This window comes from Schistocerca nitens, chromosome 8, assembly GCF_023898315.1.
Source record: "Schistocerca nitens isolate TAMUIC-IGC-003100 chromosome 8, iqSchNite1.1, whole genome shotgun sequence".
In the NCBI taxonomy this organism is placed as follows: Eukaryota; Metazoa; Arthropoda; class Insecta; order Orthoptera; family Acrididae; genus Schistocerca; species Schistocerca nitens.
The window spans coordinates 552,695,381-552,716,403 of NC_064621.1; the positions used below are offsets into that span (position 1 = coordinate 552,695,381).

General features: G+C 43.6%; 1 protein-coding gene across 3 annotated transcripts in view; it reads left to right on the forward strand.

Moving 5' to 3' along the window:
• The window catches only part of LOC126198777 (alpha-N-acetylgalactosaminidase), a 98,834-nt gene that overhangs the window by 41,297 nt on the left and 36,514 nt on the right, over nt 1-21,023 (forward strand). For all 3 annotated transcript variants that reach the window (XM_049935341.1, XM_049935340.1, XM_049935342.1), the window contains exon 4: nt 11,732-11,906. In XM_049935341.1, coding sequence (XP_049791298.1) covers nt 11,732-11,906 — 175 coding nt within the window. The remainder of the gene's footprint in view (nt 1-11,731; nt 11,907-21,023) is intronic.

Below are 21,023 nucleotides of genomic sequence, written 5' to 3' on the forward strand. Positions count from 1 at the left end.
TGCAAGGTCACAAATATAATTGTAGCTTATGGAAATGTTACGTTCATTTAGCTTGTTTTCTGGGAAAAAAAGTTTTCCTTTTAATTTATATATTAAATGAAACTGAATACTGTGCAAAAATAATTGTCATAAATGTCAGTTATGTGCCCTGCACTTCATTGTAATCACCATGAGAACCAGTAAGAACAAGCACATAAAAATATTATTTTAGTGCTGATTTAAGTTCTCTACAACTAAGCTGTTTACACCAAATGTACTACAAGTATAAGCATTAATGAAAAACCAATGTAAAACACCTGAAGATTTGCTCCAAAGACTCCAAAAGTGTCATGAATTTTCTGTATGTTGGTAGCTTGATAAATTTCTCTCTCTCTCTCTCTCTCTCTCTCTCTCTCTTGCTCTCTCAAGATAGAATTTTATTCCATTCTGTACCTAAAGAATTTACTGCCAGGGATTTCATTAATCAGCACTGCATTGTCAGGGGCTCTTCACTCTTTTATGACTAGCCTCAAATGAACTGTCCACACTAGCATTGTGGGATGTCACATTTCGTGGACCTCAACAGAAGCCTGTGTGTCTTCTTGATCATTTAATTCATTTGGATCCCTGTCTCAAGACCAGTGATTCAGATTGGTGGAAATGAGAGTTTGGTATCAAACAACATACACTCCTGGAAATGGAAAAAAGAACACATTGACACCGGTGTGTCAGACCCACCACACTTGCTCCGGACACTGCGAGAGGGCTGTACAAGCAATGATCACACGCACGGCACAGCGGACACACCAGGAACCGCGGTGTTGGCCGTCGAATGGCGCTACCTGCGCAGCATTTGTGCACCGCCGCCGTCAGTGTCAGCCAGTTTGCCGTGGCATACGGAGCTCCATCGCAGTCTTTAACACTGGTAGCATGCCGCGACAGCGTGGACGTGAACCGTATGTGCAGTTGACGGACTTTGAGCGAGGGCATATAGTGGGCATGCGGGAGGCCGGGTGGACGTACCGCCGAATTGCTCAACACGTGGGGCGTGAGGTCTCCACAGTACATCGATGTTGTCGCCAGTGGTCGGCGGAAGGTGCGCGTGCCCGTCGACCTGGGACCGGACCGCAGCGACGCACGGATGCACGCCAAGACCGTAGGATCCTACGCAGTGCCGTAGGGGACCGCACCGCCACTTCCCAGCAAATTAGGGACACTGTTGCTCCTGGGGTATCGGCGAGGACCATTCGCAACCGTCTCCATGAAGCTGGGCTACGGTCCCGCACACCGTTAGGCCGTCTTACGCTCACGCCCCAACATCGTGCAGCCCGCCTCCAGTGGTGTCGCGACAGGCGTGAATGGAGGGACGAATGGAGACGTGTCGTCTTCAGCGATGAGAGTCGCTTCTGCCTTGGTGCCAATGATGGTCGTATGCGTGTTTGGCGCCGTGCAGGTGAGCGCCACAATCGGGACTGCATACGACCGAGGCACACAGGGCCAACACCCGGCATCATGGTGTGGGGAGCGATCTCCTACACTGGCCGTACACCACTGGTGATCGTCGAGGGGACACTGAATAGTGCACGGTACATCCAAACCGTCATCGAACCCATCGTTCTACCATTCCTAGACCGGCAAGGGAACTTGCTGTTCCAACAGGACAATGCACGTCCGCATGTATCCCGTGCCACCCAACGTGCTCTAGAAGGTGTAAGTCAACTACCCTGGCCAGCAAGATCTCCGGATCTGTCCCCCATTGAGCATGTTTGGGACTGGATGAAGCGTCGTCTCACGCGGTCTGCACGTCCAGCACGAACGCTGGTCCAACTGAGGCGCCAGGTGGAAATGGCATGGCAAGCCGTTCCACAGGACTACATCCAGCATCTCTACGATCGTCTCCATGGGAGAATAGCAGCCTGCATTGCTGCGAAAGGTGGATATACACTGTACTAGTGCCGACATTGTGCATGCTCTGTTGCCTGTGTCTGTGGTTCTGTCAGTGTGATCATGTGATGTATCTGACCCCAGGAATGTGTCAATAAAGTTTCCCCTTCCTGGGACAATGAATTCACGGTGTTCTTATTTCAATTTCCAGGAGTGTAGTTAGCTTTTGCTGTCTCACTATTAACCCATTGGCATAAAATTCTTTTTATTGACATCGTGACACAGCAGTAAACTTATTTTTCAGCTGTTTTCCTCATTTTTACAACAATGTACTATAAGCTATATTAAAGCATTCTATTTATTGCAGTTCTCTATTACACTGTTGTCTGAATGTTATAAAGCTTAAAACACTTACCTACGTGTAGACAAATCTTGCACTTGTCCCCCCTGCGGGTCCAGGGGTTAGAATAGGCCTGAGGTATTCCTGCCTGTCGTAAGTGGCGACTAGGAGTCTCACATGTTTCGGCCTTTATGTGATGGACCCCTGTAGGGTTTGACCTCCATTTTTCAAAATTTATTCTAAGAGCAAGCCAATTGGGAAAGGGTGCCTTACATGGTGCATAGTGTCCATCATGTGCTGAGACCTCTCACATCCGCCTTTGACGTGAGTCTGCACTTCCACTCATTCTTCAGCTGCTGGGCGAGGTCACCCTCTTGGGTGAGTTTTCCTCCATCCTCTGTGCAGTATCACTTTCTGCGCTGTCAACGATAATGGACTTCTTAGCTCGTTTGTGCCTGATATCCAGCACAATAGCCAGTCCGTTGTGTTAGGGCCGCCATGTACCCTGTTGGTTGTAGCCCCCTGACCACACAGGGATCGCTGTGCTGATGCCTGTGCCGTTAACTCCCCACATATGCCAAGGACTAGATGCCCGTCAACCTGGGGCATCAGGACTCCCAGCAATGGCCATCCTTCCAGGCGGCCTTTGCTGCGGCTGGGTAGGTGCCCGTTTTGAGGGCCGCTGGTCGGAGTGGGTGGTATCAGGGTGGATGACACACCATGAAGCGTAATACGTCATCTCTTGCCGGTAGTCAAACATCACCAGTCTCTAAGCGGTCAAGGTCTAACTTCAATGCTAAGAAATACAACCCCAAATAGTCCCTCCCCCCCCCCGCCCCCTCTCCGCCCGGCCACATCATGGGAGGAACACCAAGCTAAGGATGGCAGCGAAGCGTATTCACCCCGGTACCTCATATGTACGAGATTTGATGGGGAAATCTTTCTTGTCAATGAAACCTTAGTTTTTTGTGGAGCGTTTAGAGGACTAGTTTGGGGAGGTGGAGGGCTTGTCCGAAATGCGCTCAGGGTCGGTCTTGACCAAAACAGCATACTCTGCCCAGTCACAGGCACTACTTGCCTGTGACAAGCTGGGGGATGTTTCTGTTTCCATCACGCCCCATAAGAGCTTAAATATGGTCCAGGGTATCATATTTCACAAGGATCTTCTTTCTCAGTCCGGCGATGAGCTATGCGCCAATTTATAGCAGTGAGATGTCCATTTCCTCCGGCGCGTTCACCAGGATCCAAGGGACAATCACATTGCCACCGGCGCCTTCATCTTGGCCTTCAAGGTTGACACATTACCTGAGAAGATCAAGGTGATGGTCCGCCGTTGTGATGTAAAGCCTTATATCCCTCCCCCAATGTGGTGCTTTTAAGTGCTGGAAGTTCGGCCATATGTCTTCCTACTGTACTTCCAGCATCACCTGTCAGGATTTTGGACGTCCTTCACATCGCAACACTCCCTGTGCCCCGCTTCCCATCTGTGCCAACTGTGGAGAGCCCATTCACCTTGCTCGCCAGACTGCAGGATTCTCCAGAAAGAAAGAAAAGTAATGGAATACAAGACCATGGACCGACTGACCTACGCTGAGGCTAAGAGAAAATATGAGAGGCTACATTCTGTGCATGTGACGTCAACCTATGCCGCCGCTAGGACAGCGGTTCTGCCATCTTCCGTTCCGCTGCATACAGTTGGCTCTAAGAGCCGTCAGACTCCACCTGCCCCCTTGATTTGGGGGGGGGGGAAGTGCCTCCTCCCCCCCCCCCCCCGGTTGCTTCTGCACAACCTACTTCTGGAGCAACACCCCCCACCCCCAACAATTGGGGCTGCCAGTATGTCAGTCCCCACTTCTCAGTTGGAGAAGTGTATTTCTTCTTCGGCTCCTCTCGCCAGGAAGGGATCCCTTGGGTCACTCCCTTCCCAGGTTCCTACCAGTGGCAAAGCTGACACCTGCCAGTGGCTGAAGGAACCACAGGTAGCTGGTTGTAGGGCTTCACGGTCCTCTTCAGTCCCTGAGACTGAATCAGTGAAGCCCTCCCAGCCAGTCAACCCTAAGGAGCAGTGAGAGAAACCTAAAAAGAAAAAGACCCCCAAGAACCAAGGTACTGTGGTGGCACCCACGCCACCACTACCTGCAAGCTCTGTGTCTGAGGATGAGGTGGAGATTCTGTCGTCCGCTGAGGACCTAGATCTCGCTGGGCCCTCAGACACAATGGATGTCGATCACACAGGTACTCATCTGGTGGCAGCAGGTGACCCTGAGGCGTAGACTGCCTCATTGAGTGTTTCATGCCTTCCCATCTCCTGATCACATAATCCTCCTGTGGAATTGCGGCAGTTTTCTCCACCATCTGACTGAGCTACGGCAACTTTCAAGCTTTACAACTGCTTTCTGCATTGCCCTACAGGAAACCTGGTTCCCAGCTATGCGGACCCCTGCCCTCCGCAGCTATAAGGGATATTACAGGAACCGTAGCAACTATTATCGTGTGTCAAGTGGAGTTCGTGTCTATGTCCTGAACTCAGTATGTAGTGAACCTGTGCCCCTCCAAACCCCTCTTGAAGCTGTGGCTGTCAGGATAAGGACGACACAGGAAATAACTGTCTACAATGTATATCTTCCTCCAGATGGTGCGGTATCCCTGAACGTATTGGCTACACTGATTGATCAGCTCCCTAAACCTTCCCTGTTTTTGGGAGATTTTAACGCGCATAACCCCTGTCGGGTGGCACCCTGCTTACTGGCCGAGGTAGGGAGGTCGAAAATTTACTGTGACAACTCAACCTCAACCTCTGCCTCTTAAATACAGGTGCCCCCACACATTTCAATGTGGTACATGGCACATACTCAGCCATTGATCTCTCGGTTTGCAGTCCAGGCCTTCTCCCATCTATCCACTGGAGAGCACATGATGATCCGTGTGGTTGTGACCTCTGCCCCATCTTCCTGTCACTCTCCCGGCATCATGCCCATGGACGCCTACCTAGATGGGCCTTAAACATGGCAGACTGGGAAGCCTTCATCTCTGCTGTCATCGCTCTATCTCCCCCACATGGTTCCATCGATGTTGTCATTGAGCAGGTCACTACAACTATCGTTTCTGCGGCCAAAAATGCTGTCTCTTATTCTTTAGGGTGCCCCTGGCAAAAGACAGTCCCTTGGTGGTCATTGGAAGCCGCTGAGGCAATTAAAGAGCATCGGCAAGCTCTACAGCGACATAAGCAGCACCCTTTCCTAGAGCACCTAAAAACCTTTAAGCAGCTCTGTGCCCACGTTCACGAGCTCATAAAACGACTGAAACAGGAGTGTTGGGAGAGGTATGTGTCGACCAGTGGGTGCCATACGTCACCTTCCCAAGTCTGGATGAATATCAGACGTCTTTTTGGGTACCAGACCCCAACAGGTGTCCCTGGCACTAACATCAATGGCGTGTTATCTACCGATGTAGACATGATTGCTGAGCACTATACTCGAGACTCTGCGGCAGAGATCTACCCCGCCAGCCTTTCGCACCCTCAAATGGCAGTTGGAAAGGGAAGTCCTCTCGTTCACTACATGCCACAGAGAACCCTATATCGCCCCATTTACAGAGTGGTAGCTCCTCAGTGCCCTTGCACATTGCCCCCACACAGCTCCTGGGCCGGATTGGATCCACAGTCAGATGATTAAAGATCTCTTGTCTGACTACAAGTGACATCTCCTTGTCATCTTCAACCGGATTTGGTGCGATGGCATCTTTCCATCGTAATGGCGGGAGAGCACCATCATTCCGGTGCTCAAACCCTGTCAAAACCCACTTGATGAGGATAGCTACCAGCCCATCAGCCTCACTAGCTTCCATTGTAAGCTACTGGAACGTAATGTGTGTTGGTGGTTGGGTTGGGTCCTGGAGTCACGTGACCTACTGGCTCCATGTCAGGGCGGCTTCCACGAGGGTCGCTCTACCACTGGTAATCTTATGTCCCTCGAGTCTGCCATTCGGACAGCCTTTTCCAGACGCCAACACCTGGTTGCCATTTTTTTTTACTTATTTGAAGCATACGACATGACCTGGCGACATTCTATCCTTGCCACATTGTATAAGTCTCCGGAACCCGCTCCCAATTTTTATTCAAACTTCCTGTCACTCTGTACTTTCCTTGTCCAATCAGGAGAATGGCATTCCATTGGGCTCCGTATTGAGTGTCTCCATTTTTAATGGCTATTAACAGCCTAGCAGCAGCTGTAGGTCCATCGCTCTCACCTTCTCTGTACGTGGATGACTTCTGCATTTCGTATTGCTCCTCCAGTACTGGTGTTACTGAGCGGCACCTACAGCAAGCCATTCACAAGGTGCAGTAATGGGCTCTAGCCCACGGCTTCCAGTTTTCAGCCGCGAAGTCATGTGTCATGCATTTCTGTCGGCATCACACCATTCATCCAGAACCAGAACTTTACTGTGGTGGAGACATGTTGATTCTTAGAACTGGTTTTCAGCACCCGATTGACTTGGCTATATCACCTTCGTCAGCTTAAGCAGAAGTGCTGGCAGCACCTCAATGCCCTCCGCTGCCTGAGCAACACCAACTGGGGTGCAGATTGCTCTACTCTGCTGCAGCTCTACAGAGCCCTTGTTCAATCCCTCCTTGATTGTGGGAGTCTGGTTTATGGTTCAGTGGCACCCTTAGCATTGCGTTTACTCAACCAGTGCACCACTGTGGCATTCACCTAGCGATGGGAGCTTTCAGAACAAGTTCGGTGACCAGTGTCCTGGTGGAGGCCGGAATCCCTCCATTGAAGGTTAGGCATGCACAGATGCTCACCAGTTACATTGCACCCATTCGTAGTTCTCCTGCGCATCTGAATTACTGTCTCCTTTTCCCAACCACGGCGGTTCATCTCCCACATAGGCGGCCCAGGTCAGGGCTTACGATTGCGGTTTGTGTCCGGTCCCTTCTGTTTGAACTGGAGTTCTTCCTGCTACCACCTCTCCTTGAGGTCCGTTCACGAACACCTCCATGGTGTACACCTAGGCCACAGATTCTTCTGGACCTTTCGCATGGGCCTAAGGACTCCATTAACCCTGCGGCGGCTCTCCGCTATCACTTCCTCTCAATTCTCGGCATGTACCGGGGCCATGAAGTGGTTTACACTGATGGCTGATCGTCACATAGGCTTTGCGTATGTTCATGGAGCACATACTGAACCGCACTCCTTGCTAGATGGCTGCAATGTTTTTACTGCAGAGCTGACTACCGTATCTCATGCTCTTGAGCACATCCGCTCATGCCCTGGCGAGTAATTTCTCCTGTGCACTGACTCCTTTAGCAGCCTACAAACTATCGACCAGTGCTACCATAACCATCCTTTGGTTGCGTCAATTCTGGAGTCCATCTATGCCCTGGAACGGTCCTGTCGCTCAGTGGTGTTTGTGTGGTCCCCAGGACAGGTCGGAATTCCAGGCAATGAACTTGCCGACAGGCTGGCCAAACAGGCTACACAGAAACAGCTTCTGGAGGTGGGCATCTCCGAAACTGACACGCGTTCTGTCTTATGCCGCAGGGTTTTTCGGCTTTGGGAGACGGAATTGTTTGACAGTACGCACTATAAACTGCGTGTCATTAAGGAGACTATGAATGTGTGGAAGTCTTCCATGCAGTCCGCTCGCAGGGAATCAGTTGTCCTCTGCTGGCTTCACATTGGCCATATGTGACTAACGCGTGGTTACCTCCTCTGTCTTGGGGACCCACCTCAGAATTATTTTAATTGGAGTGGGGGACCGATGACCTAGCAGTTTAGTCCCCCCCCCCCCCCCTTCCCCATGCTTTTAAACTAACCAACCAACCAACTTGCACTCGTCACAATCAAAGCAGGTTTCTCCATGCTATCCTCTGTTTTAACAGATCTTGCATCTTCTGGACAGAGCTGCTTTTTTGTCAGTTGGGGTTATTTTTGTGGGAGAATGCTCCCAGTACCTTTCTGGTAGCCTTAATGGATTTGTTCCTTGGCCTTGGCCTGGGCATCCATGAATCCTGTGATCCGAAGTCAAATGTTTTTCAGCCAGGTTGTGATGAAAACTCTGGGAACCTCATTCTTCTGTTACTGGAGTTATCATGTAGTATACCATACTTGAATTGCATTGTCTGACATATAAAAACATTTTTCTTTTTTTTTTATATATATATATCCCTTCACATATCTTCTCAGAAGAGGATATGATGCTAAGCGTTGATCGTGTGCATTGACTCTGCCCATCCCTTTGTTGTAATTGCTGATGCAGTTAGGTTTCAGCTTAGTCTTCCCATTTATTTGCTGGTCTTCATAGTGAGGTCTATCGTGAAGGTGCACCGGTTTTTTGTCAATCCACTTCACAGCAAGAACTTTATTCACAGTTGCAAAAGTCAGTTTGCCTTTTTTCAGCATTGAGTTCTTGAACTGTGGTGGCATGTTCTTCCTGTTTGATCTTATAGTTCTAACTGTGTAGGTCTTCCTCTCCAATAGCTTTAGAAACAAGCTGGGAGAACTACACCAATTATCCATATATATTGTTCTCCATTCTTCCAGTAAAGTCTCACACAAATCAAGAACAACTTTCTTGCTCAAGACCTGTATAAATTTTAAGTAATAGTATCCATTGTCAGATGAGCAGGTTTTATATATTTTCAAACCAGATATTCCCCTCTTTGAAGGGTTTTAGTGTACATATGCCAATCTACCACTGAACTTCCTCAAACTCTCATTGATACAAAAGAAAGAAAGAAAGAAAAAAAAAATCGAGGCTTGTACACCCTCTGAAATTTGTCAAGAAGAAGATTAATAACTGATGTGACCTTCCTCAGTTTGTCACACTGTGTATCTGCGGAATCAGTAGCAAAATAAAGCACATTGAAATGGCTTTGAATCTCCTAAAAGGAATGTTTTCACGAAAAATAGGAGTTTGTATTATTTTTCTCTTCGACCAATTATCTTATACAAAAGATTTCTTTGTGTGGGACATATGTATGCAGGGTACAGAATGGGCCTTCATCTCATCTACTGCCACAGGAAAGCAGTGTGCTTTGTCAACCATTCTTCCCTGTTCCACATGTACAATTGTTTCTGTGCACATTTGAGCAGCAAATAAATTTGTTTCCTCGACCACTGACTCCCAGAGCTGTAGCGTCAAAAACTGATCAGTTACATTCAACTCTGATAGGTTTTGGCCTAGGGATCAGTGAATAGTTACATCTATCTTGCCTCCAGTGCTACTTTTGATAATGTAAGGATCATTGCAAACATTATCCCAGTTCCACGTATCAGTAACTGTCGATATACCTGTTGCCGGCTCTGCTACAGCATCTTGCTTGTCGAGGAAAAAAATCTCCCTTGTCAACACAACCACTGTTGTCACTCACTTCCAATTCTGTGCTTTTACTGTGTTCAGAATCTATTTCACTATCAGTGTCACTCAAACCACTTTCTTCAAGAGATAACGTATTCTTTTACCTTAGATCTCGTATGGATCACCTATGTTGCTTTACTCAATCTACGAAAATGTGCCAACTTTTCATTATACCGTTTAGCTGCAGTTGAGCATTCTTAAAATAGAACCATCAGTAGTGCAGTACATGCCTAAACACTGCACAACATGGCAATTGCATGATGATAGCCATATATGTCATTGTGCATAAATCCGTGCGATCATAATGATGGGTACACCCGTCATTCTACGCCAATGGGTTGACTACTGTATTTTTTTGGTGACATTTCTCCTCTCTGCTCTTCTAACATATATTGCTTGTCTACTTTTGTTTTTGCACTTTGCATTATCGGTCTGCCTTACCATCAGCATATGTATGTCGTTTGTTTTTATCATTTTAATAGTTTCTTGGTAATAAACTGCTATTACTTTATTCTCCCCTTCCTTCCCATCTCATTCCATCCGTAATTCTCTCACCTGTTTTCTTTCTGCTGTTCTGCATGATTTCTTTTGTTTCAACTTTCATATTTGATACATCAGTTGCCTGTGATTTATTATTACAATTTAAGATGTTATGACCAACTGCTTTGTCTAGTTCTTTTCTGGCAGTTCGTTTGCTATGACTCAAATGAAGAAGTGGCATATCCTTTCCTTGAAAAGTTACACATCTTTTTGTACTGACATTACTTGTAGTTCTCATTTCCTCTGATGAAGTAACTGATAAAAGATTCCAGTCATATGTTGTTTTCTTCTTTATTGTGTTTACTGATAACTTTTTTCATAAACTGGAAATAAAATTGAGCTCAGTGATTCACTGTTTGTGTTGTTCCTTTGAACTAAATTTGTGTGTGTTACTTTTCATATGTGAGTAACAGACTGTTAATATCTCATAATATTTATTTTATAGCATTTGGTGATTCATAGTTAAGGCAGGTATATTAGAAAGCAACCAGCTTTTTAAAACAGAGAACTTTTACATGTGTAAAATAATTATAATCATGAGGATGAAACACATTAAAAATAACTGCATCATTCAAAGGTAAACTGTTTTATTGGCAGCATTCTTCAGATACTGACTCATTGCATTATTTATGTAAAATCTTAATCTACTCATGTCTTCAGCTGCATCAGTAACTCAATATTTTACTGTTGTTATTGTTAGTAACTTTCTGTCAGTTTCACAACCGTCTTAGCATGCCAAACCATTTCACTTCATAAGGAGTTTTACAGTGACATCCTGTACAGGCACAACTGAAGTTAATACTTGAGTTTGTGAGGCTATAGTATACAGGGTGTTTAGGGAGGAAAGGTCAATATTTTACACAGTGATAGTATACGTAATTCTGAATAAAAAATGTTATATGAACATAGGTCCACAAATGCTTCGTTAAGGAGGTATGGATATTGAAAGGAACTTTAATTCTGCAAAATTGGTGTGCACAGCGCGAATCTGTATACAGTACAACTGGACCGTAACATGATTTTCTTCAAAACAATGTTATGGAGAAGTACACTAACGTTACACCTTTTTTCATGATGTTTATTTACTTTGCATTTAGTACATAATGCATTGCAACATGCATGTTACAGGTATTTAGTTGAAAAAGATGTACCACATCTTTTACAAACGACTTTAATCCTTATCGTACAGATGTTGTACAATTCACAGAACAGGTTCAAATATCCCACCATGAATGTCAATGCACTTTTGTGCTCTAGCAGTAACACGTTGTGTTGCTTGTTCAATTGCCTGTGGTTGGTTCCTAATCAATTCAGCAGGTCCATGATGCGACAAAGCAGTTCATCTCGTGTATTTACTTTCACTTTGTGCACCTCTGATTTCATCCAAACCCATAAACAGATATCTAAAGGTGTAAGGTTAGGTGATCTTGGAGGCCAGTTAATAGCACCGCCATGGCCAATCAAGCGATTAGGATAGGTGCAGTTGAGACGGTCCCTCACACGTAAGGTAACATGTGGAGGGGCACCGTCATATTGAATTACAATATAGTATGGATTCCAATCTATCATCACTGTGGTTTATGTATGATTTGTATTTATACTGAAATGCTCTTTTTGTTGCAGATACATTCAAAAGGCCTCAAATTCGGCATCTATGAGGACTATGGAAATTATACTTGTGCAGGCTATCCTGGAATTTTGGGTTACTTGGAAACTGATGCACAAACATTTGCTGATTGGAATGTTGATTATGTCAAACTTGATGGTTGTTACTCTCATCCCAGGGAGATGGACAGAGGTATGCTTCATTGATTTTTACAGCTGAAGTTATTGCACAACTTCCGACATGGTTCTTTAATCCTTTGGCTATGGTGACTGGTTGTAGTGCTATGCCCTTGACTGCCACAAAAGTGACACATGACACATGGTGTGCTGCAGGTGCAGTCAACTGCTGTTGATATTTTGAGATTAATACTTGGTTATTGCTTAATTGTGCCAGACTTCTGCAACATTTTAATTGCAGTATTATTGACAGACTCATGCCGCACTTGACTCATGGTTTTTCAACTTACAGTATGTTACTTCACCATCACTTTGCTGTCAGCACTATTGGCGGACTCACGCCATACTGAATACTTTGGTATAAACCCAACACATCTGAAATCCACAACAAATAGCATCTCAAATACCCAAGAGATGGTGTCTCAAGTAAAGCTCTGTTGTTAAGAATGAAGTTAAACTGTCTTTACCTCTTTGTGTCCTAAAATATAACAGAATGAACAAATCAGTAGTAAATAATCTACTTTATGTTATGTTTTATGAAAATATATATCATAGTTGCAAATGTGTTTGTTTATCTCTTTGATTAAAACACATCACACATGTACAGAAGTAGTGTAAAGAAATGCTACAAACTCTCCCAGTGCCTGCCCAAATTCTGTAATAAGAAGAGATGATGGAAAATGCCAAACATATCCAAAATAATCTCTGCCTGAGGGCTTCAAAAGCAGTGTGATGTTGCAGCACCCAAGAGACATCTACCACATTTTTCTCACCAGAGTTGAAGGGTTAATATTGACATAAACTGTGATGATAAAGTTATCATGTTGCTACCATTTACTGGGAAATTTGTGCAGTTCTTGTTATTACTTTTGAGCTCAAAAATCAGTAGTTAATTAAGAGTCTTAATGTAAATTTATTAATACACCAATATGTTTTGCCCAGAAAGACTTTAAAACTGTTTCGCTGTTCTCAAAAGTGTGTTAAGGAATGAGTCTGTAAATGAATCTGGATGTGCTTTATTAAAGAAAATCAAAGTAAATCTGGTAGTCGGCTGTATTCCTAACACGCACGCGCGCGCGCAAATGCAACTCGCACAGACATCTGCAGTCTCAGGCAACTGAAACCACACTGTGAGCAGCAGCACCAGTGCATGATGAGAGTGGCGACTAGGTGGGGGTAAGGAGGAGGCCGGGGTGGGGAGGGGGAAGGATAGTACGGTGGGGGTGGTGGACGGTGAAGTGCTGCAGGTTAGACGGAGGGCAGGGAAGACGTAGGGAGCGGTGGGGGGGGGGGGGGGGGGGGGAGTAGTGGAAAATGAGAGAAATTAAAAAGACTGGGTGTGGTAGTGGAATGACAGCTGTGTAGTGGTGGAATGGGAACAGGAAAGGGGTTGAATGGGTGAGTCACTGTCCTCACCCATCCAACCCCTTCCCTGTTTCCATTCCACCACTACACAGCCATCATTCCACCACCACACCCAGTCTTTTTATTTCTTTCTTTTTCTGCTCCTTCCCCCCCTCCCCACATCTCCCCTACCCTCAGTCTAACCTGCAGCACTTCACTGTCCGCCATCCCCACCATCCTATCCCTCCCCCTCCCCACCCTGGCCTCCTCTTTACCAGCACCTAGTCTTCATTCGCATCATGCACTGGTGCTACTGCTCACAGTGTGCTTTCATTTGCCTGAGACTGCAGTATTGTGCGCATGCGCATGCACGCCTCTATTGTTGACAAAGGCCAATGGCCGAAGCCTTTAATTGTGAAAGTTATGGATAGTGTCAAAAGTTCAATTTTTTATAGAGAACTTACCCGACTAGCACACTGAGAATGTTCACTATTACACCTGCTATGATACAACATACTCTTTTATTATCCAGGAAATATGAACTATAATTACTTGATATTCGCAATTCCAGACCATGCTGGGTTGTTGTAAATTGGAGAATGCACCAAGAGAACAATCCAGATGGTTCAAGTTCAGACAAGTCCTTAAGTAATTTGTAGAACAGCTGTCCAAAACGTAATCCAGTTGAAATGAAGTGAACAGCCGTGTCATGAAAGTATGGTGTAAACGAGGTAAAGTCTTTAGCAAAAGAGGAGTCGAGGTGTCTTGCAGTGGTTGGGTACCTGGGTTTTACTTCTGTCTCGATGTCAGGAGCCGGGTTCATTTGACGACCCGCTGGTACCTCTCATTGGAGTGATTGATAGTGAATGTTGCTGGGTATTAATCTCGCTGTCAGATGGCAGACATAGCATCCCTCCCTTCATTACTTGGTGCATAGGGCTGGAAGTGTTCATTTTGGTGCCATGATGATTGTATTGTTATAGGGAAGGTGTGGGTGGGCAATGCAGCTAAAACTTTTCTGTCCATTTCGATGAGTGGTGGCGCTGTGTCCTCTGCTGCAGCTGGGACTGAGAGCTGAGGCTGGCAATAGCTGCAGCTGATGTTTGTGTCTCCAGGTCCTTCCTGGAAACCAGTTCTGCTGGGGGTGGAAAACATTTGCTTGTTTACAGCACTGCACACAGTACGCATGCAGGCACTGAATTTATGTTTAGCAAATCAATCTGGGCATGCTGAATACCACTTTCTGCTGTTGTTATAGCAATATTTGGCACCAGAGGAACTCTTTGAAGACTGTGAGTCAAATACATGCCGCTGCTGATTTGTTGTTTGGGCTTTGTCCGTAAATGTACGTCAGGGTTCAAATCCGGAGTTGGATGGCTGAGATGATTTTGATGAGTTCCTATCACTTTACTGTGATGTGAATGGGAATGATGTTTTATGGAATTTACATCACTTTCATCAATATTTTGCTGTACTGCAGTCAATATTTTAAATGATTTTACAAAAGATGCTCTGCTTTTCTGAAAATAGTGCTGTGCTGCATTTGATATTTCAAAAGTTTTTGCTATTGTTAATATTCTTCAACAGTAGCTGTTGTTAATAACAGTGCCTGTGCACTGTTATTTTTCAGCGTACATGTAATTATTGCATCACACACTAACAGTTGAGTATCTGGTTATTTACAGTTTTGATTTCTATACAAAAATTGAAACTTGTGGGTCAGCCCGTTGAGATCAGCTGTCTGTGCTGCATACAATGCGACTTCTTGCGACAATGGAAAAACGTAACCCTACCTGCTGCAACATTTGTATGCTGCTTATAATAGAGGCCATGGATTTCACACAAATCTAAAAACTCAGATTTATCAAGAGAACACAATATTTTTTTTTTTTTTTTTTTTTTTTTTTTTTTTTTTGCGATTAATAGATCGCAGAACAGCACTCTGTTTAGCAATATCAGCTGTGCTAGTCACCTGGAAGTGGAGTGCGGGTGTCGGTAGTACAAGTCTCAGTCTTCTTCTTCTTCTTCATGAAATATTGTGTGTGGTGGTGGTGGTTGCTGTTCTGGCCTGAAGTGCTGCTGTTGTATAAGTTGTTGCTGCTCCTGTTGTTCCATTTGAAGTTGCAGCCAGTGCTGCCACAGTTTCTTGAATTCTGGACCCATGATCAATGAACTTTGTCTGTTGTGGTTACACAAACACTAAGTTTGACTCTTCATTGCCAATATTACACCTTTTGTTGTGCAACACACTCGTCTTTACCCAAAGAATATGAACACACAATAATAAGTTGGTAGTTGACAATTCCAGCTCTCACTGGGTTGTCATAAGTTGCAACACATCGAGATAATAACCTAGATAATCCGGGTTCAGGCAAACTGTCCAAAACATGCTCCAACTGAAATCCAGTAAACAGGGCTAATCATAAAAGAAAGTTGTTAAACGAGATAGAGACTTTAGCACAGCATGATTGAAATTGCTTGACAGCAGCCTGTTAGGTGGGTTTCATCTCCTGCTTGACATAAGCAGCCAGGACAATGTGGTGGCCCGCTGGAACCTGTTACCTGCCATCAGAGGTGTTGGTAGTGGATGCAATGGGGCCTTGCTGTCAGATGACAGAGATATGGCTTTTAACACAACAAATACACTGTGAAAGACTTTGTGATTAATAAAGTAAACCCAGAATCATTATGCACAAGCTTATCTTCTTTTGTTTCACCTGTGTGATAATGTAAAATCCTGAGTGCAATATAAACAGTGGAATGTGTCAAGATTACCGCTCACTGTATTGAAGAAGAAGATAGGCTTATCATTGAAATAGCAAAAAAACACAACTGTTGAACATTGTAGTTTAACTAATAAACTTGTACACTTCTTCAGACCACAGAGATAAAGTCAGCATGCAAGAGCTGCAGAATGAGCTATTGACACGCATGGTCAAGAGGACAAAGTTCCATCAATAATGACAGCAATGCTGGTCCCTATGCCAGTGTTGATTGTACCTATGTTTCTGACTTCAATGAGAAGGAGAGTTTGGTAGCCTTAGATGCATTGGTTTTTGCTGTTTTGCCATACCACTAACATTGTACAATTGTAGTAATCAGTCAACACTGCTTTTGTCTTTCAGTTGTTAAATATACAAGGTGCTTTGCAGATTATGACCACTTGTTGCTTGGCATTTGGCAGCTTGTATGGTTTCCTACAGTCATGTTTTGAGAAACAAACAAATTTAGTGGCTGCTAGACTAAGATTTATTTAAACATCAGCAAAAGAGGAACAAATCTTTCAAGGCCTGTATTGTGTACCTGGAGTAACTTAGGAGTGTGATACTTTATGTGCTCACAATCTAAGAATTTGCACACCATTTGTTTAGTTTGCGGTGTCATGCATATAGCATCTGACCAAGATGATGCAGATAGTGATCTGAGAAACACGCACCTCTAAGCAAAGTTTAATTAAGGAATCCAGTCTTCTGGGTTGGGTTGTTTTTGGGTGGAGACCAGACAGCAAGGTCATCGGTCTCATGGATTAGGGAAGGAGGGGGAAGGAAGTCGGCAATGCCCTTTCAAAGGACCCATCCCATCATTTGCTGGATCGATTTCTGAAATCACGGGAAACCTAAATCAGGATGTGGGATTGAACCGCCATCCTCCCGAATGCGAGTCCAGTGTGCTAACCACCACTGTGCCACCTCACTCGGTCCAGTCTTCTGAAATTTCATCTACAGGAAGAGCATTTAGTGTTGACTTGTGTGTAGAAAAAATGCATCCTAGACAATGGTGTTCTTGTAGCTCAACTGATAGCAGGACAGGATCCTCTTCATTAAGTTCAGTAGCACCATTACATAAAGGTGCATCTAACTTGATTCAAGCTTTCCTCCTCAATTGTGACTAAAACATAAGTTCTATACTCTTCATTGTATGCAACATAAAAAAGCTGCACCTTTGCCTTGTTGTAGGCAATGAAAATTCAAGTAATATTAGTAGTTAGCAAACTGAAGCAGAAACATTGAAATCATGTATCAGATTTTTCCAGAGTCACAGCTACTGAAACTGCCCACACCTCAGTGAGTAACATTTTGTGCTTAAAACAAGCTTGAGCATGCAGCTTCTGTTTGTAACAACTGGCCAGATGTATCATCTTATTTTGGCTGCATAGTATGTAACATTGGACTAGTGCCAGTAGCTATTAAAAGAACTCCTATCAGATTTATGATCCCATTGGTCAACAACAAGGTTGAAATGAAGTTCCAAGGATATGAGAGCCCCTGAATCCATATGTAAAGTAAAGCAGTCACCAATCCATAGAGAGTTTTGACCATTACAGCGCTTTACTAGGTGTGGTCTTGATGGAGGCAATATTCCATTAGCTTCTTCCAACCTTTGATCTGATGTACCCAGCCAGTTGTAGGACATTCAGTTTAATGTGGATTCTGAACCAAGGTGTAACTTGGCATTTTTTGCATCAACAAACATTGTCGGAGGTGAGAGAAGTAATAAGTGGCAGAGGCCATTGGATTTTTATTCAGGCATTTTATCACTTAACCACACAATACAGGCTAATGATGAGAAACCTTTTTTAAATGGAAGTGACTTATTCTTGGGGTGGTTAGTGGGTGGAATCCTAATATAATAACAAAAAGCATTATCAGCTATCATGTTTTATAATTAATACTTAGTATTTGATAAATTGTTTTTAGTGGTTTTTAATGATATGTATTTCATATTATATTTTAGTATATCAAATAATAGAGAAGCAACCCATCGCATATAGCGAACCAATGCATGGAACACAGATGCACATAACAAGGAAACAACATTTTCGCTAGCTTTTGAGCTCTTGTTCTTTTACCAGGAAAAGAACACACATTAACATACATAAGGCCATGGTAGTGCACGTTTGGGTGTCTGTGACTGTGTAAATGAATGTGTGTACTTTCACTAGAAAAATAGCAAGAGCTCAAAAGCTAGTGTGACTGCTGTTTCCTGTAGCATGTCTCTGTGTGCCACGCATCGCTCCACTATAAGAGAGTGTTTGCCTGTTCTTTATTTTACATATCGCTCCATCAGGGATATCCTTTATTGTGATATAATATTTCAGTTAATAAAAAGACAATGTGGATTCTGCATAGCATGGAGAGCTGCATCAAACCAGTCTCAGGACTGAAGACCACAACAGCAGCAACAACAACAACAACAACAACAACAACAAGACAAAGTTGACATTTCAATTGCAGTGATCATACTGTCTAGTAAACATTGCAACTTCTGCAACACCCTCTTTGGACATTAATTTGGCTGTAGCAGAGCACTTTGCCAAAGCCTAATCCAGAAATGGAGAATGTTTTAAGTATCTCTGTGGGAAGTTTTGTTACCAGTCAGAAATTAAAAGAAGCTGTGTTTGTTGGACCCAACATTTGAAACATTAATTTTGATAAAATCTTGGGTAGAAAGGAACAGAAAATTAGTGTGAGTGAGTGGGAGGCTTGGGTATCATTTCAGGAGGCTGTTAATTAAATTATTAGGCAGCAAAAAGATCCACAGGAAAGTCCTAGAAGTTACACTTTTGTTCAACTACAAGATTCACTCTTTGAACAGTCAAAGGTGTTGTCCAGATGAACAAGGAAGATTTTTTTTGAAGATTTCTTGAGGCCTTCAGCTGCCGTTTTCTTTATTTCCTTTAAAATTGTATAATTTCAGCCTTAGGTCATTTTCAGGTATTTTATGGATGATTTTTTAGTAACAGATTATGTCATGTACGTCGTTGCTCCTGTGACATCATGTTATGCTCATAAAAGAATTCAAGGTGTTCATGCTATTTTAGTAGCATGTTACTTTCAAACGTTGTGGTGAGTGTTCCATCAAGACATTAAAGTCATGAAAAGATGGTATCAAGGCTGTGGAATATCAGTATGGTCAGAGAATACTGTTGATCACTTCATCAGAAATGAAATCATGTGGCATTGATGGCAGGGAGGCCCCATCCAGGGAAGTTCAGTCACTGGGTTGCAAGTCTCATTTTAGGTGTTGCCACATTGGGCAACTTGCGCATCAGTGATGAGGAGAAAATCTCCAGCATGGCTGGGAATCGAACCTGTGTCCACTGTATGGTAGGCAAACATGTTACCACTCAGCTAAGCAGGCAGATACTTCATCAGAGATAAAGCTATATTAGAAGCTTTAAGGAGAAGAAAGAAAGGAAAAAGCCAGGGGCACACAATTCTAATGTAATAAAGAGAAATTTTATTTGTACTTCAATAAAACCATTCTCTATACAAGAAAATTAATATTACTTTTCATTCCACTTACAGGTGTTTTACAAATTTTATTGTGTATTACCAAGGCCAAATTCTGACAAAACTGTATGTAATAGAAAAAAGCTGTCTCATATCTGTATGCATGAGACAGCATGTGCTACCAGTATGTTTCAAAATGCCACACGTAAAAATGGAATTCTTCTGGGGCTTATAACTCGGATCCTATTGGTAACAGTAAAGTGAGGTCAAGTGTTTTGGATAGCCCTTGGGCTACGTACCATAACATACCCAACACAAGGATCATCTTAATTTCACTACCCTACAGTACAGGGTCAATTTTTGAATATTACACACTTCCTCTGCTCAGGCAAATGGAGCAAATCGCTTGATTCTTTTTGCATTTGATGTGGTCCTCGGTGGACTTAAGGGGCTTATGGAGACACCATTAGTTCATGGCAGGTTCCTTAGATAACACCCAAAAAGGAGCTTTTTGTACTGTTTTTGTTTTTTGTGCCAAAACTGAACATTAGATTACAAGACGGATATGCAGAGCAAAGGGCTGAGATTTTTGCGATATAGTCCAAAGATCCCAAACTCAAACAACCGTGATTCATTTATTTATTTATTTATTTATTTTTTTTTTTTTTAAGTATTATTTCTGTATCTGTTTCCAAGATACAGAGGTACAAAATTACCTGACTTGTACACTTAAAATACACACACAAAATCCAGTGTGAGTCAAAAATGTAGTTTACAAAATGACATAGCATTGAGAAATGTGCTGTAATGTATCTCTGTTATCATCAGAAGGGCTGTGGAAACCCCCTGCTGTAGTACTGAAGCACATGCAAAATTTTTGTGAATGTAAAATCCGGTATGAAGTGTAAAATTAGTTTTGCATAATTTCAATTTCATGTAGGTAAATTATCAAAATTTTACAGACCTGTAATGTTTTTTTTTTTTGGTGAGTGAAGAGTCCTGCTGCTGTAGGGAAGAAAGAGAACCTGCAGAAAAATGCTCCTATTGGAATGCAAAAAGGCAAATATGTCCTTTAAAAGACTGACTGAAAGTGGGGTACCAGCTGCCCCATTCTACCTCCCTCAGCAGCATAATTTTGGTATGGTCGGAGAGGAGGAGATAGTGGCAGTGGGAAAGAGATGGAAAAGTAATACATGCTGGAAGATAAAATACAGTGGTTTTGATATAGGAAGAGCAAACGACAAAATGACAGTGTGACAGAAAGAGAGGGGCACACTGGATATGGAGCATAATTGACAGTGAGAGAAAATTGCTAGGAAATGAGTGAAGAAGCCATTGTTAGTGGGAAAGGAATAAAGAGAAAGCGGAAGTGAGTGAGAACCAGTGATAATGTGAGAGAAATATATGACAGTGAAAACAAGGAAGAGAGAGATTGTGACAGTGAGAAAAGATAGCTGCAGTGGGAAGGAAGGAATGACATGGTAGCAGTAAGAGAGTGCAAGGGGGAGACCATGATAGTGAGAGGTGATAGTATGAGTAGGGCAGAATGAAGGAGA